This window comes from Sorex fumeus, unplaced genomic scaffold (genome assembly GCF_029834395.1).
Source record: "Sorex fumeus unplaced genomic scaffold, SorFum_2.1 ptg000098l, whole genome shotgun sequence".
Taxonomy (NCBI): domain Eukaryota; kingdom Metazoa; phylum Chordata; class Mammalia; order Eulipotyphla; family Soricidae; genus Sorex; species Sorex fumeus.
In genome coordinates this window covers 43072081-43087178 of record NW_026606155.1, presented here as the reverse complement: position 1 = coordinate 43087178, position 15098 = coordinate 43072081, and the positions used below count along the sequence as shown (strand labels likewise).

The 15098-nt window shown below is 38.7% G+C and overlaps 1 protein-coding gene across 1 annotated transcript in view; it reads right to left on the bottom strand.

Annotated features, from left to right (window-relative positions):
• ERO1A (endoplasmic reticulum oxidoreductase 1 alpha) overlaps window positions 1-15098 on the bottom strand; it is a 58571-nt gene that overhangs the window by 32516 nt on the left and 10957 nt on the right. The window contains exons 3-7 of the mRNA XM_056133755.1: window positions 14824-14907; window positions 10513-10551; window positions 5867-5943; window positions 5708-5781; window positions 2712-2832 (exon numbers count right to left, since the gene is read on the bottom strand). Coding sequence (XP_055989730.1) covers window positions 2712-2832; window positions 5708-5781; window positions 5867-5943; window positions 10513-10551; window positions 14824-14907 — 395 coding nt within the window. The remainder of the gene's footprint in view (window positions 1-2711; window positions 2833-5707; window positions 5782-5866; window positions 5944-10512; window positions 10552-14823; window positions 14908-15098) is intronic.

Here is a 15098-nt window from a genome sequence, read left to right as displayed (position 1 = left end):
TTGCAAACCACAACACCCAAAGGGAGAGAGAGAACAAAGGGGAATGCCCTGCCACAGAAGAAGGGTGGGCTGGGGGGCAATGGGGGGTGGGAGGGATACTGGGATCCGTGGTGGTGGGAAATGGGTACTGGTGGAGGGATGGGTATTTGATCATTGTATAATTGAAACCCAAGCACAAAATTTGTAAGTCTACAACTGTACCTCATGGTGTCTCACTAATAAAAATTTTTTAAAATAAAAATAAATAAATAAAGAGAGCCAACAAAGTAAATAAACTAAACAGTCTAATAAGTGTCCAGAAAAATAAAACTAAAGACATATTAGAAATGAGTAAACAGTGAAAAATCTCCACTTCCCAAACTGAAAGTTTTTTTTTAAATCAAAAAAAGAAAAAGTCTGATATTAGATTAAAGAAGCAAAACTGCTGATCACCCAAGTTTAAATTATATTTTAAAAAGGAGTCTATTATCCCCAGAGGTAAAAATTCTATAAATCTTCCGCAAACTCCCCAAGTTTCTAAGATAAATACGTAAGCACACCACACACACACACACACACACACACACACACACACACACACACTTCTTCCAAAAATAATAGAAACTTTCTTAGAAGCATAGAAACATAAAAGTGGATAAAACTGAACCCAAAACTTGAATCAAATGGTCAAGTTAACTGCTTTCACTGATTAAGCAATTAAGAGAACAAGCATGCTTACCATAAAGCTAGGTACACAGCGAGAGTTCCAAAGTGCTAGTTACTATAATTACTCTCTGTAGTTTAAGTTTATGTCAAAGAAAATTATAGTCATAGTTAACACAGCAAAAAAGAAATTAGGATTTATATGTATATAAACCCTAATATACATACTTATTTATATATTTTAATATATTTTCTAATAAACTTAATTATACTTATATATTTTGGGGCTGGAGCGATAGCACAGCGAGTAGGGCGTTTGCCTTGCATGCAGCCAAAATAGCCAACCTGAGTTCGCTTCCTCCACCCCTCTCGGAGAGCCCAGCAAGCTACCGAGAGTATCTTGCCCACATGGCAAAGCCTGGCAAGCTCCCCATGACGTATTCGATATGCCAAACACAGTAACAAAAAGTCTCACGATGGAGACATTACTGGGTCTGCTTGAGCAAATCGATGAACAATGGGAGGACAAGTGATAGTGATATATTTGATAATATATTACACACATACACATATATATATATATATACAGCCCTAATCCAGTGACTTTCAAAACTGGTCTGCAGGTATAGAAAAGTTGAAAGTCACTGTTTCACAGCCTTGGTTCTAACTGCTGATAATGGACAGTATGAGGAACAGGTATGGGTCTTCAGGTATAAGAACTCCTGTTCTAAAAGGGAATGCCCTGCCACTGAGGCAGGGTGGGACGGAGGGGGGGGAGGAGGGCGCTGGGATACTGGGATACATGGTGGTGGGAAATGGGCACTGGTGGAGGAATGGGTATTTGATCATTGTATAACTGAAACCCAAGCACAAAAATTTATAAGTCTACAACTGTACCTCATGGTGTCTCACTAATAAAAATTTAAAGAAAAAAAAAAAGATCTCCTGTTCTGATCTGTTCTCTGCCACTAATACAGGATCTTGGAACTTAAATCAAACCTCTCTTTCTAGATTATTCCATCTGTAAAACAGAACTCTACAATCTTAAAATCTTACTGAACAAACTGAACAAACACCTACTGATGTATATAATATACCCACAAAAGTCAAATACTCTTTTTGCATTTATATATGTGTATATATATATATACATATATATATATATATATATATATATATATTGCTTTTTGGGTCACACCCGGCAATACACAGGGGTTATTCCTGGCTCTGCACTCAGGAATTACTACTGGCGGCGCTCAGGGGACCATATGGGACGTTGGGAATCGAACTCAGGTCTGCCGCGTGCAAGGCAAACGCCCTACCCACTGTGCTATTGCTCCAGCCCCTGCATTTATATTTTTGTTTTGATTTGTTTTGTTTGGGGGGCATACCCAGCAGTGTTGGGAGGCTACTCCTGATTCTGTGCTTAGGATCAGCTCCGGTGATACCAGGAATCAAACCTGGGTTCCTCCATGAAGAGTATGTGCTTAGTCCATTGACCTATTTCTCTGGCCCTTCTGTCTTTTAAAGAAGAAAGAAACAGTTGTTGAAACTCATGTTTACATATTTCCTATGGGGGAAATAGATGAATGAATAGTTTGGTTGTTCAAATACTTCCTTTCACAGAGTGAATTTCATTTGTCTTCGATTTGTTATTGTTGCTGTTGTTGTTGTTGGGGGAGGGGTCACACCTTGTGGTGCTCAGGGGCACTCCTGGCCTGGAGCTTAGGAGTAGTAACACATGGTGCCAGAGAGGTGACCTTGGGGCTCTGTTGAGCTATTTCCACAGTTCTGATTTATACTTTACTTTTTGGGGGGTAGGGTTTGTGGTCACACATGGCTGTGTGCATGACCCCAAGGCTTACTCTAGGCTCTATGCTCAAGAAGGGCTTCTGTGGCCATAAACAGTACCCGGGAATCAAATCCAGGCTCGGCTCATGCAAGATAAGTACCTTAAGCCCTGTACTCTTTCTCGCTGACCCATGATTTATATTTTTAAAGCACTGTGATTGTGTTTGTTTATAAAGCATATATAGTTTCCAAAAGTAAATTAACTTAAAACAACATACTTAAAACAATTTTCTTCGTAGATGACATTCCATATCTTCCACGCATCTGGTCCCTTGTAACCTGTATATCGCTCAGGATTAAGGAGCAAATCAACATATTCAGCATCAGGAGACTGTATGTCTGTAAGATAAAACTTCTTTTAAATTTTCTGTCCTTCAGTTACCTTAAGGAACCACAAATGATTCAACCCAATATGTAACAAGGGGATTCAGAAACAACTTTTCTGGGGAAAAGGAGAGAAAAGAAGGAAGACCAGATCTCAGCTCAAACAATGCACACAATGGCTAAAAGGCTTCTTGTTGTTAGAAATGGCTACACCATAAAAAGATGTGGGGCTGGAGAGATAATACGCACTTAAGGCACTTGCCTTGCTTGCCTTGCCCATGGCCAGCCTGTGTTCCATCTCTGGGGGACCATGATCCCTGGCATCCTATATGGTCTCCTGAGCCCCACCAGAAATGATTCCGGAGTGCAAAACCAGGAGTAATCCCCTGAGTATTTTGGCCCAAATACAAAATTGTGACTTCTGAGAAAAAGAAACATTGTGATTCAATTCTTACAAGCTATCTTGTATTGACAAAGAATATACTATGTATCTCTCCACAAGAATTCATGGTGACTGGGGTAAATAAGTAAGTATTATTATCACACACAATTCTCTAATACTTCCTCCTTAAATGTGAATCATCAAACCCAAAGACACATCCTCAATATGCAAAAAGTTCTACAGGATGGCATTTGTGTGAACATCATATATCACATAAAGCAGGAGAAAATGGAAGAACCTAAATGCCCAAGAGAGAAGAGCACATAAAAAGGTTCCTTTTTATGTTCGTTATGCCAGGGGTCAAACCCAAGTCCTAATGTCTGCAAAGGTTGCACTATACCACTGAACTACACCCCCAGCTCCCTGAGCAATTTAACTCTCTTCCTTAAGCAAGAGTATTGGACCCAGAGTATGTTAATCAGATTCAGATCCCATGGTAATAATAGATAGTACAGCAGTATCACGTTCCCTGCATGCAGCTGACTCAATTTTAATCCCTGGCACCACATATGGTCCCCATAGCCCAGCTAGGAGTGAAAGAGTGAACCCAGAGAGCCAGGGAAAAGCCCTGAGTACCACCAGCTATGGCCCAAAACTAATCAAAAAACAAAAAGAGAACCCAAGTCCCACTACTATTCAAGTGTAATCCTGGGCAATGTACATGAATTCTCAATGCCTTGATGACATGATTTGTAAAATGTGGATACTCAGGGTATAACTATGAGATGTAAATGAGTTTATATGTGCAGAATGCTAGGAACAATAATAAGCATACAACTATGGTGTAAGCATAAAGATACAGTTTAATAGACCACTTAACTTGGGGCCAGGGGGGTTGGCCCATATTTGGTGGCACCTGGAGGCTACTCCTGGCTCTTTCTGTGCTCAACGGTCACCTGATGGTGCTCAGTGAACCATATGTGATGCCAGGGATTGAACCAGGGTCAGAAGCTTCAAGGTGAGTACCTTAAGCCCTGTACAATCTCTCCACTATTAATTATAAATGCTGTCAAACAAAATGAAAAGATAAGCATTATAGAAAAGTTAAAAGGACATGAGAAGAATCTGTACATTTTGATTATTCATTCTAATGAGCTTTAGGGTTCCTGGTTTTAATAGCATCAGCATTCAATCCAGAATGAATTGAATCACATTCAGCTGTACGTGTCACAGAACAACTCATGGCTCAGAAGTCTTTTTCAAAAGTAATGTGAAACATCACTAAGAAAATTATTTAACAATATGATACCAATGTAACAAAAGCAGGGTTTTACACTCCCTACTCTTTAACTATTATTATACAGGCATTTACATAAATGCCTTGATGTATTATAAATATATTCATAATTAGATATTAAAAATTTAGGGCCAGAGAGATATATAGTTCAGCAAGTAGAGCACTTTGACCTTCATGAAGCTGACACAGATTTGTTTCCCAGCATCTCATATGTTCCCCTGAACACTGCCAGCAATAACTTCTCAGTGCAGTGCCAGGAATAACTCATGAGCATCACCAGGTGTGGCCCAAAAGCCAAAAAAATGGAAAAAAAAGAAAATAAAACTTGGGGCCAGGGAGGCAGCTCAGTGGGCTAACGCTCAATATTGTATGCAGGGCATTTGATAATTATACTACATGGTCCACTAAACACAGACCTGAAAGTAGCTCCTGAGAACTACCATGTGTGGCCCACAAAACTCAAGGGCTCAATTTTTTCCAGGAATTGAGTTTGTTTTATAATTTATTTTTACTATGGTAAAATATATATAAGATAAAATTTACCAGTTTAGCCATTCTTAAATGTACAATCTATTGACATTCATTATATGTATAATGTTATACCATCATCACCATTATTTCCAAACTTCCCCTAAAATCCCAAACAGAAACTGTGACATTAAGCAAAAATTCCCCATCCTGAATTCCCCTAAAAACCTAGTAACATCAAATCTACTTGTTGTCTCTACCTTTTCTTGGTATTTTATATATATGGAATCTTATTTGTCCTGTTATGTGTGGCTTGCTTAATTTGGCATAATATTTTTCAAAGTTCATCCATGTTTCAGCACCTATTAGAGCACCATTTCTATTTACAGTTGGATAATATTTCATTTTAAGTATGAAACATATTTACACTTAAGTTGTCTGTCTTTAGGCTATTTTGAAGACGTGCATAAATATTGATGTCTAAGTCCTATTTTCATGGACTTATGTATCAATGTTTTAGGGATACCCTCAGGAGGTGACTTAGTAGGTCATGTGATAATTCTACAGTTAACCTTTCAGGAATTACCAAACTATGAGAAACTGGTTTTAAAAAAAAAATTGTAAGTCTACAACTGTACTTCATAGTGTTTCACTAATAAAAAATTTTTAAAAAATGAAAAGAATTTTCCCCCTTGAGGTGCAATGCTAAACAAATGCATACTATTAAAAAAAATTAAATTTACCATCAGCTTCACAGAAGTTGTCTGAGGAATCATCATGCTTGGTCCACTGAAGAACAGCCTTTTGAGTCTCCTCACTTCAAATAAACAAAATAAACACTGTTTTTTCGGTTAATGTTTTATTGAGAAAACACAACTAAAACAGAAAAAAAAAAATCAAACCTCAGAGATTCATCCACAGCTCCAAGTCTTTCGGCTTGTTCACATTCTTCAATGAGACTATTGGCTTTTTCAGAATACTAAAATGAAAGGGGAAATTGAACACAACTTAATGGCATTTTTAGTAACCTTCAAACAATTATTTGAGTTTCTTTTATATGTGGAATCATCTCTATGGCTTCAAAATTTTAAAAAAATTAGTCTTCCTTACATTCCTTGTAAAATTCAAAAAGTAAATAAAAGGTTTTGCTCCTTGTTTTTATTGAAAAACATTTACTTTTTCAATTTTTATTTTAGGCAGCCCTTGACAATACTGTTAATGATAAAGTTTCATGCATAACACTATCCCATATCACTCCCTCCCCCAGAGTGACCACCTCCTCCCACCATTGTCCCACTACCTACCCTCCCACACTTCATTTCATTTATTTATTTTTGGGGGGTCATATCCACCGATGCTCAGGGGTTACTCCTGGCTCTGCACTCAGGAATTACTCCTGGCAGTACTTAGGGGACCTTATGGGATGTCGGGGATTGAACACGGGTCAGCCGCTTGCAAGGCAAATGCCCTACCGCATGCAAGGCAAACACCCTGTACTATCACTCTGGCCCCCCACACTTCACTTTAACGCCCCCTTTCCTCCCTAGTAGTAAGCTTCCACAGAAAACCAGTTTTCGGTTTCTGTTGCCTTTGGGTGTTTGTTATATCCCTATTATGTTTCTTTATAACCCACACAGCTTAACATACACTGTTAATTGAATACAAATTAAAATTGGGCCAAGGAGATAGTACAAGGATAAGGTGCTTGCCCTCTGGTGCTTGCAACTGACCCAGGTTTAATTCCCAGAACCCCATATGATCTCCTGAGCCCTCTAGGAAAGCCAAAGTAAGCTCTGAGCACCAGCCAAAGGGTAGCCCAAAACCCAATTTTTTTAAAAAAAGGAAAAATAATAGAATGAATTCTGATTCTGAGAACTCATTATTAAAATGTCTATTAGAAAATTGTCAAGGCATAAGGAAGTCAACTCTCTGAGCCACATTGGAGAAACCATGGGGGCATGATGCTGACTGGCCCTCAACAAAATGAAAAGAAGAGAGAGAAAGAACAAAGCATGGTAACATTCATAAGTGAATTAAAAAAGTCCAACTCAAAGAAGAGAAAGAAAGCGGTAACCAGGGGGCTGGGCAATGAGGGGAAAAAGAGAGACTGGTAAAAGGATACAAATTTTTAGCTTTAAGATCAGAAGGTCTGAGAAGCTAATGCAGCTGAAATTGACAGAGCTATATTACATAACTAAAATTTGCTAAGAATGCAGAACTTAAATGTTGCCACAATAAAAAACAATAATTATAGGGACTAGAGTGATAGTATAGCAGGTGAGGCATTTGCCTTGCAAGTGGCCAACAATCTTCAGCATGCCAATCACTCCCCAAGCACTGCCAGGAGTGATTCTTCAGTACAGAGCCAGAAGTAATCCCCGAGCATCACTGGGTGTGGCCCCCCTCAAAATAAAGATAAAAAAGGTAATTTATCTGGGATGACAAATGTGTTAACTAGCTGGGATGAATACTTTCAATATATACACATACCAAATCACCATGAAATACACTTAAAAAAATCTCACAATTTTATCAATTACACCTGACTAAAGCAGAAAATAGTATTTAATATCTCAATCTGATAAACCTTGTTTATGATTTGGGGGCCACACCTGGAAGGGCTTATGGAGCCATACAGTCCAGGAATGGAACCTAGACCTCCAGCATATGAAGCATGCAATCAGCCCATTGAGCTTCCTCTCCAGGTCCTCTGATACACTTTCAACTATTCATCAGTTTATAGAAAATAACAAGAGCAATATGTTATATGACACAACAAAGATGCAAACAACATGTGGGAAATTTTATAGAATAATGACTCATTCCATTCAACACACAGAAGGCCAAGAAAGACACTAGGGAAGGAATATGGATTACTAAGATATTTATGAATAGAACATAAAGATGAGTTTCAGAAAGGAAGTGCTTTGGGGAGCTGTCAGGGAAGGGCAGAGCAAGCTTCCCTCACTAAGAGGAGGATTTCCACAGGCTGTGGCACTCCCCACCACACACACACACTGCAGGGAACATCATTTAAAAAAAAAAAAGAAAATGCTAAAAATAGCTCACCAGAACAGAATGATCTGAGCAATAAACTACAATTGTACTGGAGTATAATAATCTAAAGTATAAAAGAAATATGCATAATATAAATAAATGGTTGAATGGCAAATGGAGGAAAAATATATAGCTCTCACATACTAAAGAATTCCAATTACTATTTGTTTTTGTTTTTTGCTTTTTGGGTCACACCCAGCGATGCACAAGGGTTACTCCTGGCTCTGCACTCAGGAATTACCCCTGGTGGTGCTCAGGGGACCATATGGGATGCTGGGAATCAAACCCAGGTCGGTTGCATGCAAGGCAAATGCTCTACCCGCTGTGCTATTACTCCAGACCTCCAATTACTATTGTCATAGAGAATAGTATGCACTGAGGTATGCACTGCACTTACTTTCTTCCAAAGAATAAAATATTAAAAAGGGGAGAAATAATAAACCTACAGTAGAGAAACCTGATAAGAACAACCTCTGTCAGATGATCAATATAACATCAGCAGTGATGAGTTCACATCAATCACACATGTTCTTGATGTGATGTGGGGAAAATGACCTTGGTCTTTTCCAAAAACATGGTCTTCCTTATTTTTGACCACAGGAAAAAAAACGTAGTCTTCCTTCCAAAAACACTCCATTCCAGCCTGATGAGAAAATCATCAGACAAATCCCATGGAAGGAACTCTTACAAAATACCTCACAAGTACTCCCCAAAAACATCATATCATAGACCAGAGTGACAGTACAGCAGGTACAGTGTTTGCCTTACACAATCCAGACATCCCCAGTACCACATGTGGCTCTTAGAGACCCACCAGGCGTGATCTCTGAGTATAGAACCAGAAGTAAGCCCTGAGCACTATCAGGTGTGGCCAAAACAAATTAAAACCAAAATACCATGTGAAACACTTAGTCACTGTCAAAACTGGATCTGAGAAGATATAATTAGTACATGTAATGTGAAGTCATGTAAGGGATCTGAAAATTTCAGAAATCTTAACAAATATATGCACCTTAGTTAGTGATTACACCAATATTGGGTTATTAATAACAAAGAGTTTACCATATTTAAGATGCTAATTATAGATAAAACTGGATCTGAAGTATATGAGAATTCCATACTATCATCATAACTTTTCTGTAAATCTAAAAGTATAAAATAAAAAAGTAACCTGGAGAGAGGCATAAGGGGCTGGAGAGTTACTATGGTGGATTAGATGCTTTGCTTGCATGCAGTTGACTAAGGTTTGATCCCTGACACCACAGATGGTCCCTTAAGCCCTGCCAGGATTAAGTCCTAAACACAGAGACAGGAGAAAGCACTGAGAACAGCCAGGTGTGGCCCAAAAACAAAACAAAAAAGAGAGATTTCTTCAGAAAGAAAGGGATACACATAGAAAGACTGCATTCATCTGGGGAACATAAAGTAACAAAATAGGAAATTAACACCCAAGAATGGCCGAGATTAGTACCAGGAATTTTACTCCATGACTTGGAGGCCAACCACACATACTAGGGGAAAAGGGAGCTCAGATAAAGAGGGGAACACCAAATAAAGGTGTTGGGAGGATCCTTCCAGGATGGGAGAAGCATGCTGAAAGTAGACTATAGACCAAACATGATTGCCACTCAATGTTTCTTTTGCAAACCACAACACCCAAAAGGAGAGAGAAAACAGAGGGGAATGCCCTGCCACAGAGACAGGGTGGGATGGGGGGGATGGGGGGTGGGAGGGATGGAGGGGTGGGAGGGATACTGGGATCCGTGGTAGTGGGAAGTGGGCACTGGTGGAGGGATGGTATTTGATCATTGTATGATTGAAACCCAAGCACAAAAATGTGTAAGTCTGCAACTGTACCTCATGATGTCTCACTATTAAAAATTTTCTTTTAATAAAAAAAAGAGAGATTTCTATGAGACAGAGCAAACTAATTCAATGTGTAAGAAATGTTCTAATAGTGTTTAAAAACAAAAAATAATGATTAAGATGGCATTTAGGAAACAACTGCAGGTATCTGAACCCCAATGACAACTATATTTTCTTAAGTACCTTCTTGGTCTTAGAGATTAAGGTGAAGCATTTGTAAACAAAATGATTTAAGATTGGATAGTAAAATAATAAGAGAGTGAAGGGAGAAGTATTAATGACACAAGAGTAGCCATACATTGATCACTGTTCAAGCTAGCAGGTGAGTACATGCTCTGATTTTCTACTTTTATGTTTCCTATAACAGATGGCTAAACCAAAGGAAAAACACCTTTGAGAACAAATAAATCTCAAGGGATGCACTGTTGAGGGGAGCAGACCAACAAATAGTAGATGAGAGGGGAAATGAGTCAGTTGAGGTACTAGACATATTCATTAGTAGATGTAGGACTTGGGATGTGGATCAGCAGTAAAACACATGCCTTCATGCATGAAATCTGGGTTTAATTGGAAGGAAAGAATGGAGGAAGGAAGGGAGGAAGGAAGGAAAAGTATATATTTATACCTTGTAGCTTGCAGATTTAATGCCATCAGGTACTTCATCCTAGTTAAAAAAAAAAAAAGATTTTATTTGTCCTTTATTCTATCTTTTGAAAAAAAACTTAACTTTATGGTTGTTATCAAAATTATAGAATTTAATTTATTTTAATGAGAATAATTTGCTTTTATATTATTAGAAGTAAATTCAACAAATTATTCTATAGATTACTGATCATATATTACAGAATAGAAACATAAAATTACTTAGTCATTATTCCTTTTGATGCTCAAATTATCCCACATTTGCCCACTAAGAACTAACTTGATATTTGAACCTTGCACCCTTTCAGCAGCATCTTTTGATTTTCTGCTATATTAGGAGACTCCAAGCTCCCCACCCAGCATATTTCTTGCTCTAGTCTTGGAATCAATCACTTTTTTTTAAAGAACAGGACATATTGATTGACTCATTGATGGATTGATTTGGTGGTGGTGCTCAGGGGTTACTCCTGACTCTGGCTCTGGCCCTGGAATCAATCAATATGTCCTGTTTAAAGAGTCCTAGTTCTTCTCAGGGGAAAATGGAACTTGTGGGTTTACTTTTAATATATTGTATTATTTCTTTATCTGTTATTTATTATTATTGGAGCCATTCCCAGTGGTGCTCAGGAAGTGTGGGGGTGGCAGTGGAGGCGCATGCAGTGTCAGGGATTGAATCAAAGACCTCACTCATGCAAGGCCATGTCCTACTTGAGTCATGTCCATAGGTCCTGGCTTTTGGTTTTACATTGGTCACCTACTAACTACAGGTCCTATCTGTTTGTTCTCTGACTGATGCTATGAATTGAGATAATGATGTACAGGAGGGGTCAGCAAGGTAGGGAGTTTGCCTTGCATGTGTTCAACCCAGGTTCCATACCCACCACCACATATGGCCCCTGAACCTCACCAGGAGTGACTCCCTGAGCTCAGAGCCAGATGTTCCCCACCATCCCCCCCAAACAAAATGATGTATCAGAGAGAACTGTAAACTGCAACGTCTTCTTCCAATGCTATGAGATAGATCACTTCTGCCCCAAAGAACCTACACAAAGGCAATCACTTTGTTAGATTCCTTTCCTAACTCTGAACTAGGTGAGCATATGTCCTTTCTCTGTGGCCAAACAAATAGATGGTTTCTAATTTTGTCACACAATAAATCAAGCCAGATTTACCAATTAATTTCAGGAGAACTGACATATCTGCAAGATTTAATACTGTGTTGGGAAATCTTGGAACATATGTTCTCTGGGTATGACCCAAAAAGAAAAAAAACACAAACATGTGTCCAACTGTAGACACTGTAATTTCAAGCAGAATCACTAGGTCAATGCAGAAGGACTTTGAAATATCTTAAATAAATTTGCCACACTGATCTCCAAAGAGATTTCCCATCAGAATGCTTAATTCTTACACCTAAACTACCAATATTGTTATTCCTTTTTTCATAGTGACCAACTCATAATTGAAAGTGAAAATTTTTAATCATTGTGAAAAGAATAGTTGGCCTTTCAGCTTATAGATTCCAACCCTACTGTGCAAACTATCTTCCAAACTCAAATATTTTCTAGAATCAGGTGTAAAATCAAAGGATTGAATCTTAAATTACAAAATATGTGAATGAGAATTTCAATCTTAATGTTTTCTTTGTCCTGCTGGGTTTCAGGTTATAACCTGAACCAAGGATAAAAATGAGCTGAAAGGTGACATTAAAGTACCGAAAAAAACGAAACTGTTCTTTTTAGTCTTAGAGATATTAACAAAACAGAGGCAAACCATCTGAAGTAAGGAGGTTAACTGTTTCAGCTTATACACATGTGAGATAAAGAAAGAATTATTTGGGGCCAGAGATAGTAACTCAGATAGGGTGCTTGCACTGCATGCAACCAACCTAGGTTTCATCCTCAGCAGCCCATATGGTCCCCTGAGCACTGCCAGAAATAATTCCTGAATACAGAGACAGAAGTAACCCCTGAGCATCGATGGCTGTGCCCTCCCCCCCCTCAATAAAAAAGGAAAGAGAGGAAGGAAGGAAGGAAGGAAGGAAGGAAGGAAGGAAGGAAGGAAGGAAGGAAGGAAGGAAGGAAGGAAGGGGAGAGAAAAAGGAAAGTAAGAAAAAGAGAAAGAGAAAGAGAGAAAGAGAAAGAGAGCGGGAGGGAGGAAAAGAGAAAGAAAAGAAGGAGGAAGGAAGGAAGGAAGGAAGGAAGGAAGGAAGGAAGGAAGGAAGGAAGGAAAAGAAAAGAATTCTTGGGCTGGAGTGTGGCTCAGAGGTATAGCACATGCTTCATAATGTGTCAGACCCAGGGTTCAATCCCTGGCACTGCAAAAAATTATAATAACTAGTATCATTATTTCATGTATAATAATTATACTCTATTTAATGTAATAAAGCTCTTGATGCCCTCTTTTAAAATGCATACTGCAGTATAATAATACTGAGATGTCAAGATACCAGTAGTGCACTGTTTAAATACAGCGAAGAAGGCTGGTTATGCTGTATTTCCAAATATCTGAAATAGCATTTCATCACCTCTTGGGTTCTGACAGACTTCCCTCTGTACAAACTATGAGACAGCATCCAGGACTGTAACAGAGAAATGATAAGGGATCATCCCCACATCCTTACTCAGAGTTTCTCCGCATCTTTCTCCTTCGCTCTCTCTTCCCTCTGTACCCCTGTGGATAACCTTCCATACATCTCTTTTCAAGCTGTCACATTTCTTTTTAAATGAACCCTGAAAATTTCCCTTACTACACCTTAAGCTCTTCAAGATAAAATTCATTTATATGTCCATATTATGGCACACAGTAGGCCTTCAAAACATACTTATTGGGTCAGAGCAATAGTACAGTAGGTAGGGTGCTTGCCTTGTTCATGGCCAACTCAGGTTTGATCTCCAGCATCTCCTGAGTACCACAAGGAAAAATTCCTGAGTGAGAGCCAGGAGTAACTCTTGAGTATCACCAAGTATGGCCCAAAACAAACAAACAAAAAAAGTACTTATTATTTGGGGGTTGGGATGTTCAGGGCTTACTCAACGACCAGTGGTGTTCAGGGCTTACTCCTGTCTCTGTGCTCAGGGATAACACCTGGTAGTACTTGAGAAACCATACACAGTGATAGGAACAGAAGCAAAGTTGGCTACCTGCAAGGCAAGCACCTTATCCTTTGTACTTTCTCTCTGACCTCAAAAAAGTACTAATAGTGGAACCAAATTACAGTCAATCGTTAATTCACCTGCCTTTGCCAATCTATTTTTCATCACCTCTTCTTCCATTTTCCATGACATTTCTAGCTGTCTTTGTAAATCTTAGGTGTAACCATAGTACTTCTCTGCTACACTAATAAATATTGATAAACAAAGAACATTTTTGTAGTAGATAAACATAATATATTCATCCTTTTTAAAAGTAATGCGGACTTATCAAGAAAAAGCTTTCTCTCCATCATGAAACCAGTTCAAGAAAAAAAGAGAACTACCATAAAAGGCATTCTGCTTCAGTTCTGCAGAAGGTGAAATAACTAGATTTTATCTCAGTTTCTCAGTACCAATTGCTAACCTTAACTTGCAGCTTCTTTTTTCCACATATCTAGGTGTTCAGATCAAATATAAACACCTTTCTTTTAGAACTTCCTGAATGTTGAAATTGGTGGTATTTACTCTTAGATACTATAAAATGGAACTCATCCATCAGTCTGTAACCTATAATTAATTTATTGATTTTCTTAAAAAAGAAAGTAAGATGCTGTAGCCACTGTCCAAAACAGTATAACAGTATAGTAACCTCCTAAAACTGAGGCCAGGTTGATGGCTCAACAGGCTGGAGTGCATGCTATGATTGCAGGAGTCCTGAGTTCAACTCCCAGCACCATGAGGGTGATCTCCCAAATACAAAGTCAGGACAGACCCCAACACCTTGAGTGGTGCATATATATATATATATATATATATATATATATATATATATTTCACTGTCACTGTCCTCCCATTGTTCATTGATTTGCTTGAGTGGGCCCAGTAACATTGTGAGACTTGTTACTGTATTTGCCATATCGAATACATCACGGGTAGCTTGCCAGGCTTTGCCGTGCAGGCAAGATACTCTCAGTAGCTTGCTGGGCTCTCCAAGAGGGGTGGAGGAATCGAACTCGGGTCAGCCATGTTGGCTCTATGAAAGGCAAACACCCTACCCACTGTGTATCGCTCCAGCCCATACACACACACACACACACACACACACACACACACACACACACACATACACACACACATATATACACACACATAGTTCTTACCGAATGGCAAGGCTTGACAGCACAATCCCTTCTTCCACACTGGCTAATATCATTCCAAAAAGGACATGGCCTTTTCAGGTTAACCTATAAAATAACAGAAGAGAAAGTAACTAAAGTGTGAATCTTGAGATTATAGCTGACCAATACTTAACTATAATGTTAAGAGCTTGTCATGTCATCAGTTGCATCCATTCTATTTTTTCTACTTACCATTCATCAAGTGAGAAAGTCATCGATGGCTGTGAAACACACTCGAGCAACTTGGAGTCATAGTA